The sequence below is a fragment of the Meleagris gallopavo genome, chromosome Z, assembly GCF_000146605.3.
Source record: "Meleagris gallopavo isolate NT-WF06-2002-E0010 breed Aviagen turkey brand Nicholas breeding stock chromosome Z, Turkey_5.1, whole genome shotgun sequence".
In the NCBI taxonomy this organism is placed as follows: domain Eukaryota; kingdom Metazoa; phylum Chordata; class Aves; order Galliformes; family Phasianidae; genus Meleagris; species Meleagris gallopavo.
The window spans coordinates 10,803,878-10,813,877 of record NC_015041.2 but is presented as its reverse complement, the minus strand read 5'-3'; the positions used below and the strand labels follow the sequence as shown (position 1 = coordinate 10,813,877).

Here is a 10,000-nt window from a genome sequence, read left to right as displayed (position 1 = left end):
TCACTGCTGAGATGGGATTGCTGCTCTCTGTGAGTAGAATTCAGCAGTGTTTTAAAGGGTTTTCCAAAAAGCAGAAACTGTGCAATGAAAATGGTGATTCAGCAGGCACTTCTGGCAAGATAATGCATTGGGTCCCAGGACAACCACCTCTAACAGTCTCCTCCTGATCACCTCCTGGCTCCCTAGAGCCAAGTTTAGGAACTGGAATAAAGAAGAGCCCCTGGTCCCCTACTTTTGGCTGCCAAGGACACACTGTTGCCAATATAAGGCTTTGCCTACAGTACGGATAACCACTAGGTCTGGCTTCAGTTTCCTCTACCATCGCTTTTTGCTTCATTTTTTTTTCTTTTACATTTTTCCTTATTTTGCCCTAGGATGACCTGAGCAGACCTACCTGCCAGTACCCCAGCAGCTGATCCTTGCAGAGTTGGCCTGAGCTGAGTCTAAACCAGGCCCTCTGCCTTTGGCAGGGCATTAGGCAGGCAGGCAACAGCTCCCAAAAACATGACCTCTGCCCCACTGGGCATCCTTCTCGTCTGACAACACCATCTATTTTTTTCCTGACTGTCCCCTGGATTCCACAGCTCAGCACAAAGCCTGCCTCATTCCACCCAATGCTGATAGCAAGAGTGTCTTTTAGGATGAATGTGGATAACTAAGAAGAAAACCAAGACCTGAGATTAGATTTAGGAAGAGGATTTCATTGCAAAGAGAGGCAAAGACCCAATAACGCTAGCTGCATTTCAATGGTCTCTTTATAGCAGTTTTAATCTTTTTTTCTGTAGTTTACTTATTTAACTGCATGCTCCCTGTTGACCTGCTGCAAACAATGTGGAGCACCACGGACACCTGTTTCCCTGCCAGCCCCGCAGGTCCCTGCAGGAGGACTGGGAACAGCAATGGCCCAGGTTTGGATTTTGTCCCTGCTGTCTCCTGGATTCCACCTCTGCGTTGGGAACTTGAAAGGCAATGCAGATCAGTGGCAAAATCCACCAAACATCTGCAAACCAGTTCCACGGAGTTACAGTGCATGTGAAAAAGCTTGTGAAGTTGCCCCAGATTCAGAAGCCCGGTTTTTGGCTTATCAGAAAGTCAGTACTAGAGAATGGTGACCACAGGGTGGGCAGTCTCTCTCCTCCATAGCACATATATATATGAGACGGGACTGTCAATGGTTGATCCTGCTGCAGTGCCAGGGTTATGCCAAGCCTCTGATACATACTGGATGATAATTAATGTGGTTAACAAATGGCCTCAGTGAGTGAGCAGCACAGATCCTGGGAAAATAGGACAAAGTACACTGCCATGCACTGTCCAGACATATCCAATCCACTGCCCACGGGCCTCATGCAGCCCAACTTACAGTAAAGAGTTGTCTGTGTTTTAGTTCATTGGCTGAACACAATCCTGTAAGCAGCAGAATATACACTGCCATGCTTCCCGTTTTGATAAAGGAATTTGAGAACAAGCTTCAAGGTTGCTGGGAAAAAATCTGATTTTTTGGTCTATTTGCAACTCCATTTTCAGTTGACATAAATACATGACCTGGAAATCTTCAAATGGAGTGCATAGAATTGTAATCAGACGCTCAACTCAAAAATCTGACCAGAACTCTTTCGTAAGCCTCATCTTATCAGAGAAGAACATCCCTCCCTTCACAGTCACACTTTATTCACGTCATCACTTTTTGGTAGTATGTACATTTGTGACCAACTATTTTCAAAGATGATGCTTGGGAATAATAAAATTTCATCAAAAATATCTGATGAATACTCTGAGACCTCATTAAGATCTGCAGGCACTGCCATGAAACCAGGGATTGATGCATTAGCTTCACAAAAACAGGGCCACATATCCCACTAATTCTGTGTTTTTGTTGCTCTTTTTTTGTTTGTTTGTTTTAATAAAAGGCATGAAAGATTCAATGTTTCATTACTTATACACATAAACTATGTATTTTATGAGAGCTGCTTTGAAAGTAACGCCTCCTGTTTAATAATAATGGCCCATGATGTCAGAAGTGGATATCAGTGATATGGCAGCAGAGACTAAACTTTCCCAGCAGTATTTCATTACATGTTGTTGCCGTGTGACAGATGGCAGCAGAGGAGCAGGTAGAATGGCTTCTGACACAGAAGTGTGGATGACACAAACGTGTGTCATTGAGTTCCTCAATGTGAAAAAAATGGCACCCATTGACATTCACTGAAGCTTGTGTAATGTTTATGGAGATCAGTCAGTGGACATAAGCACAGTGAGGCAGTGGATTGTGCATTTCAGCAGTGGGTCCACTCTGCCAGTACAGATTTTTATGAGTGTGACATGCAGGTTCTTGTTCGTCACTAGCAAAAGTGCATAGCTAATGATGGTGACTGTTGCAAAATAGTACTTTGTAACTGAGAGTTTTCTCTATCAAATATTCTTACTGTGCATGTTTTATCAGTTGTCGTTTCTGCAGAAATAAATAGAAGGCATTACTTTCGGAGCAACCTTTGTTTATGCAGCATGTGAAAATTTCTCTTCACTCAGTGTGGCCCAGGCCAGCAAAGAGGTTGGAGTCCATGCCCCAGGTGCCTGGGGTGCCCGAGTCCCCATGCCAAGGTCAGATGTTCCCAAGGTCCCACTGAGCAGAAGCTCCTGCTCCCAAATCCAGCCTGGGAGAATCACCAAACTTCACCAAGGAGACTGCAAATGTGTGTGCAGGGATGCTCCCCATCTGGAAGCTTTTCAGACACTCTATAAGAGAACTCAGAAATGATTTTTTTGTTCTTTAAAGGAACCAAACATCACAGCATCTGTGCTATGTGCATGCCCCCGCACACTCTCCGTGATGCTGCACAGCTGCATTGCTCATGCTTTGCTCTATGCTGTGGTGGAGCGCTGCTGCTAGTGCCAAATTCCCATGCAGTGATACATGCAGTTGGGAAGAGGCATTTAGAGAGTTGTAGTTTGCTGCTTTTCCTTCCCCACAACACCAGCAGAGATATTTCCTACCTACTCCCCCTTCTCACTATTCAACGAGCAGCTTTTGTTCTGGAGAAGTGCTGCCTTGTACCTAGCATTCTATACCCTGCAACAAATTATCTTAAAATGGACACCTCACACGCCAGATGTTTGCCTTGGAGCTGCTCTCCTACGGCAAAAGTGAAAGGGAATGGAGGGGCACACGTGGCAGAGTGATGCTGTTTTAGCGCTGCCCATCAACACATCATTCTCCAGCACAAGGGGTGTGGCCAGATCTCGCTGCCCTTTGCCAGGATGGTCAGGTCACTGCTGCTTGGGAAAACCCCAATGCACATAAAACACAGCTCTTTCCTCTCCAGCGGCTGGCAAGCCTGCGTTCTCCACAGATTTTCCTTTTCACTCCATTTCAAATTCTTCACACTTTTCTCTTTTACATCCTATTGCATCAAATTCCTCTTACTTTCAGTTTAAAGACATGTCCTATCATATATTTCAGTGACACTTAGTTCATGCATTATCCTGATTTTTGCTGACCATATAGAGGTTTCTGCCTCCCTCTGTGGATCCTCTAACTTTTTGTTTCTCCTGCGTGGAAAGCTATGTGTGCCCCTCTGCCATCCACCTATTTCCTCTGCAGTTTTTCTGCAGTGTGTTTTGAACACGGGAACACAGGTGAACATGCTAAGTGTGAGTTACATGTTTTAGCAATCAGAGTCTCTGTTTCAGCATGCAGAATGACTGGGGTCTCCTTGGCAGCTATTCCACACACTCAGATCTAGAACCAAATACTACTTCTTCTCTCCATTCTGCAGCTCAGCTGCTCAAGGACAGGTTTATATGGGACAAGTCTCAGGAACATGTACAAGGAGTATCTTGGGCACAGTAAAAAGCAGCCAAAAGACCTGGCTGTCCGTTGCCTTCGCCACATTACATCATTTCAAAACACTACACTAAGAGGAGCCTGCGTCAGCAGGGATTTTTGTGGATCTCTTGTACCTCTGCCCCTGACATCTTGGGACTCCTCTTCAGCTAAAGAGTTAAGAGAACCCAACATTTCTAAGCTACGAAATTTTGGATTGTTTCCTTACTGTCTCGACAGCACTCAGTTTGCCTGCTTAAATTACAGTTTGGCAATCAAGGTTGCACAATGTTGGTCCAGTGCCTAGAAATTATTTTATTTTAAGAGATTGTGACCTTCTGAGGTCTCTTGCACATTCCTTTTTGTCATTTTTTAGGATCAAAAGTTGTGCCTCAAAATGTGACAGCAGAAAGAGTTTGATCTTTTTTCTCCTAAACTTTTAATCTGTTTAGCCAGGAAAACTTCATAATGTACAATTTTAAGCTGTCAAGATTTACAAAACAAAACGAAACAAAAGAAGATTTAAAGCTGATTATAATTCAGAAATATCCCCAACAAAAACTGTATAATATCGATCCTTCTGTATAACCAACTGAAACCACAGGTCACTTTGCTGTTTTTTGGAAAGTGTGCAAAGAGCTAATTGTATAGTACACTTAAAAGTTATACCACCTAAGCAGGTCTGCTGCTGCTATAAAAAATATCAAAGTATAAAATTACTTCTACAAAATGGGTCCATTGATTTTTGTTGCTTGTAGTAAAAAAGTAGACTTTAAGAACTTTCTCCTCAACAAACAACAATATTTTTAACCAACTACTGCAGGTATTATTTACACAGGATGAAACATAATTTAGCTAAATCAGAGAGCAATAAGAACTACTTATACAGAGACATACATTTGAATGCATAGATACATTTCTTCTTGTGTTTTTGTTGCACAACATAGTTGTTGTACCACTGCAAGATGGAATGAATGCAGGTGTTTCACGACTGCTCTTTTTGACATAAAAAAGACACCTATGGACCACAACACAGCCACTGAGCTACTTACAACATCACACAGTTCTTTGCTGTTTGCACCAACACACGATCTTTAGCACTCACTAGACACGCAGGGGGAAAAGGGATGGCTCCTATACAAAATACTCAATTTGGTTTGGTCAGCTGAGGAAAGGAGAGGGAAAATGTTTTTTAGGGTATCCCCTTTGGCTCTGTCATCTTCCCGGATGGTAACTGTGGTCCAGCTGTGGAGGGCTGCAGCAAGCTGGCTTTCAGCTGCATACACAAGCACAGGACGGGTCCTCACCACCCGGGCTCTTCTCTTGTCACTTAGTCCCACAGGTGTTGATGTTCTTCCCATCGGCTGCATCCTCCACCAGTGAGATATGGTAGTCAGTTGACAGTGTGAGGTGTGAGATGCAGCCCACCAGCCCCCGCAGGTACTGCCTGTTGGTGTGCAGGGCTATCTCCTTCATGCCTCCTGCGGGAAAGAGGTGAATTTTAATGTATGTATTCTGTTTTTAAAACTAGCTTTGGACAGTCAAAGGGAATAAACAGAAGAGAGTGAACTATGATTCTGATCACTGCAGAAACTGTAGCACTAGTAAGCTCTGAGTAAGCTTGGTGCTCAGGCTCCCAGTAACACACAGTGTTTTTCCCTTAATTATCTGCTGATGCATTGCAGTGTAACCTTTTCGTGCTTATCTCCTCTCCTACAGCAGTATCCCCTGGGTGAGGCCTCCACCCAGAAGCCAGAGGAGGACCAAAGGCCAAGGCATGGAGCCTTCACCTTAAGGAAGATGGAGCTAGGATGCATTGGCTTGCAGCTGCCCTCACAAGCAGAAAAACACAGCTGTGTGCTGAACATGAATGATGATCACTCACCTACATAGAGATCTCCATTGATGTTTAGCTGCCTCATTTTTCCAGGGGATTTACCAGTCCTGGCTCCATAATCGTCCACAGTTACCTTGCCAGACTGACCATCTCTGAAATGAAAAGCAAGCAGCTCTCATGTATCCAGTTTACAACCAGGCAGGGGGAGTGGCAGCATCTCCCCGTCCAGGAGACCAGGACAACTCAACATCTGAACTCAGCATCCATCTACAAGGGGGTGGATTCTGGGTGCCCCACAGGCAGCACTGGGCTGCACTGATCCTTTGGGATTATGTTTTCCATGGACATGCAATTATGGGGACACATTTCTGGGGGAAAAACAGACTGGAGAAGTTAACTGCACAGCTCAGGAGGAGGGGAGGATGGGCATGTGCTGACAGGCATTTTAAAATCAGATATATAAAACTAAACTGCAGAAGCTTAGACGAGGGGAAAATGATAACCTAAAATATTCTTAGAAGGCCCATTATATACTCAAAAGACTCCTTTCTTGCTTGAGCTCTTAGGCTGCTTCCATCTTACAGATGGTCAATAACCTCACTGACAGAGGAACCACTTGGTAGGCTTTGCTCCTCACTTTGGTAACAAGATGTACTAAAATTAGTCTGTGACTTCCACGGAGCCGACATCTCATGAGGCAAGAGATGTGTGCTTTCCCTGCTGGGCCTGATGGCTTCCCATGAGGTAATGAGCTATAAATACGAGTTATATATACACTGTGAGATGTCTGCGCCTCCCTCAGATAGAAAAAGTAGGCAAACATGGTCCATGCTCCAGACATTGTGCCAGCCCACAGAGTGCTCACTAGGGAATTTCAAAATGCAGATATGAAAGAGAGATGCAACTAACCCATATGGCACGAGCTGAAGAGAGAGCCTGTCACCACTGGGGAGCAGACTGCCTGAGGCTGTGCTGGTCTTGGATCTGGCACTGCCACCTCTTGTACAAAGATCTCCATGTACGCCCTTCTGCTATAGCCAAACTGCTCACAGCTTAGCTAAGAAGTGATTAGAGAACACAGGGTGCAATGGCTCACATCCAGATGGCAGCTTCATGGCAGGAGACCCCCCAGGGCCTCTGTGGCAGCATGCAGCCACTCACCTAACAGCCTTGACCCGGTGCCATCGGCCATCGCTGAAGGAGCCGTTCACCACTATGGAAGCAACGCCACTGCCTAAGTTGTAGCTGAAATGAAAAAAAAAAAACAAAATGTAAAATGTTACTGCTTCCTTCACAAGCACTGGCTTCCTGCCATGATGACTGAACACCCTTGCTCTGTGCCTCATGCATCTGCTCAGCTCCCAGAGCCTCCTTCCTTAGATTTTGGAGTGGGCCAGTAGCTTCCTTCAAACATCAGGAGTGATGTAATTTTTTCGCAAAGATCAAGATCACAGAATAATGAGCAAATAAAAAATTTGCTCCTAACTTGTCTCAGACGAGAGAGGATACCAACACCACCAGCCCAGGCGGCAAGGAGAGGGCTTCTGCATGGCAGCTCCTCTGAGCACCAGGAGGTTGCAATGGTCAGTGATCTACAGAACTTTGGCCTAAGATCAGAGATGAATGGGAGGATGCACACATGGTTGATAAACTATTACAGGGGCAAATAAAATATGCAGCCTATAGCAAGCTCACAAATCATCTGAATTATAGGGAAGGTTGAGACCTGTCATGCTAGAAAGGGTGAAGCCTAATGATGTAAAGGCAGAGATAATAATGAACTTCTCTCTTTCACTTGCAGCTCTGAATATTTCTTTGCATTTGCTGCTAGTGAAATTACTCAGCAGACAAATTCCCATCACATTCACACTTAAAGCATCTTAATTTCTGAGCTCCAAACACCTAAGCCTACTTTCATGAAAGGAGGTGATGATGCAGCACTGAGCTACTGGGTGTTCTGCTGCCTGAACAGTCTGACCCCCAGCTGCTGATTGATGGCCTTCTGCCTGTACTGAGCTAGGGAGGCTAAAGCCAACATCATTAAATATTCAGATAAGATTGATCCTGGAATGAAGTTCAAGGCCAGAGTTAAGCAGTTGAGAAAAGAGTATTATGCCTAGCACTGCCCAGAGCAAAGCAGTCAGCCTAAATCTCACAAAGTCTCGAGTGTATCTCAAGCAAGTATCTCCTCTCATCCTGCAGGCAGAGGAGGAGCGCTGCAGGAAGATACAGCTGTTGCTAAGCTCAGCTTTATATCTCAGTATTATACTCTCAGTTACAAAATGAGATTCATATCCCTAATGAACAGGGATTCTCTGAAACAGAGTTATAACTTACAGAAACGCAGAAGAACAGAGAGAGTTTACAGCACTGAACAGGGAACCCACCCCTTTTTGGTGGGGAAAAAAAAAAGGTTATTTGAATTTCAAACCAGAACACCTAACTTTGTGCTTTCTGACCAAATGAAAACTAGGATTTTCTTCTGACCTAATCTGTCAAAGGCTGCTCTTTTCAAGAGTAGCATGAGGCTTACTTGCTGTGAAAGATGATACATTTTTTATACATTTGTCCTTTCATCATCTCCAGTGCTAACTTTCATTATGCAGTGATGGCTTGCATGACTTTCAATCTAGGATCGTAATTTTAATCTTTCCTAAATGTACAAGTATAGTTGTCTCAGTAAAACAAAAGAAACGAAAACAATAGCTTCAGTCTAAAACCTTTGTGTTTCTTTATGCTGTGCTCAGAAAACAGACATAACAGATTGGCCACTTACTAACCAGCACCTTGGAAAGACAGGCTCTCCCAAAGACATAAAATGCACCACCTCTGCAGATTCAATTCCTAACCAAATGAGGTAGCTAAGAGTTATTAAATGGTTAACCATAAGAAACCACAAGATAATATCTTTAAATAAATTAATTTAAATAGAAATACACATCTGTGTTTGTGTATCTGTGGTTGTGAAGGACAATCAGGGAAGTCAACTAAAAGGTAGTTCGAAATTAGGTTAAATGGTTAACAAAATATTTGTTGTTTAATCAGCAGTCATTCATAATAATCCATAATAACAACGAAATTTGTAGTTTTCTGTTTCAGTATTTGTCTTACACAACCTTAAAGTGGGTCATGTGGAAAGACACAGCTTTCAAAAGCAGGAGTCACAGAAAGCGCCATGCACAAACTTGCACTGAGTCTGCCTAAGTGTCTGCGGGGGAAAAGTAATGAAGAGCCAGCAGACATCTTCAGTCATTTCCCAGTTCTCTCTGGTTTCAGCTTTTTGATGATAATATTAGTCAGTTCTTAAACAAGTGGTTTTGTTAGTAGTGGCAGTTACAAAGTGTCCGATGAAGACTGAGCTTACTGTAAGCACAGACCCTAGTAAGGGCTTGTTTCTTTGACCTGTTTTGTTTGCAAGCCCTACACCTTTCTACTTAATTGAAATAGCAAATATTTCAATAGACATGGGGGAGGAGAGAAGGATGACTTTCAACAAAATCACACCTAAAATATGATGCTCTACGAATGGATAGGAAGAGAGGAAGAACAACTGTTGTGAAGTTGGCCCAGACAAGAACTGGATCTATCTTTGAACAATCCTTGAAGTCTGAATTGTCCCACAATGTATCAAAGGACAAGTGCGCTGGATAAGCAGTGAAGATTCCTTAGAGCATGAAGTTCACTGTCTGCCAAAAAAAATAAGGAAGTGATAGTTTACCTGAATATTAATGCTCCTTCTTGAAGGCCAAGAGAAACGAAATCACTATTAGGTCGCATAGGACTGTCTCCCCTCCACATCAAAAGACCTTCCTTCATGGTGGTTTTAAACCTCATGAAAACATTTGTTCTTGATCCTGATACCCTGTTTAATGTAAAATAAGAAAATAATAGTAAACATTGAACTAGTGCAGTCCTCTTTCAAACAGACCTAAAAGACAATACAGTATTCCTTCTTCACTGATTTTGCTCATTTCTGTTTAGTAACTTGCCCATGTAGTGATTCATGAAACACTACGGTTCACAGGCCCATTTCCAGCATTTTGGGGTGAAGGAATTGAGCTTGGCTCTCCAGAATCCCAAACACTGGTTTATACTACACAAAGAAGAGAAAATACTTTCTGTCCCCACCTCATGTGAGTTGTATTCTAACAAGCAGACTTTGAGAAGGTCTAATAAGTTTAGTGCACTGGTAGGTGAGAGGTACTGAGATGCAAGTGAGAATATTTGGGAAGCCTCCCACCAGCCAATGGCTGAAATACAGGCAAATATTTGCTGGAATAAATTTTGTAGCATGAACATTTTTAAGGGTAGAGCAGGAAAAAAAAAAAAAAAAAGGAAGG

General features: G+C 43.3%; 1 protein-coding gene across 1 annotated transcript in view; it reads right to left on the bottom strand.

The window, feature by feature from the left end:
* Positions 1-4,339: 4,339 nt before the first annotated feature.
* Positions 4,340-10,000, bottom strand: part of EGFLAM (EGF like, fibronectin type III and laminin G domains) — an 80,847-nt gene continuing 75,186 nt past the window's right edge. The window contains exons 21-24 of the mRNA XM_019610170.1: positions 9,379-9,522; positions 6,822-6,905; positions 5,709-5,812; positions 4,340-5,304 (exon numbers count right to left, since the gene is read on the bottom strand). Coding sequence (XP_019465715.1) covers positions 5,150-5,304; positions 5,709-5,812; positions 6,822-6,905; positions 9,379-9,522 — 487 coding nt within the window. The 3' untranslated portion in view covers positions 4,340-5,149. The remainder of the gene's footprint in view (positions 5,305-5,708; positions 5,813-6,821; positions 6,906-9,378; positions 9,523-10,000) is intronic.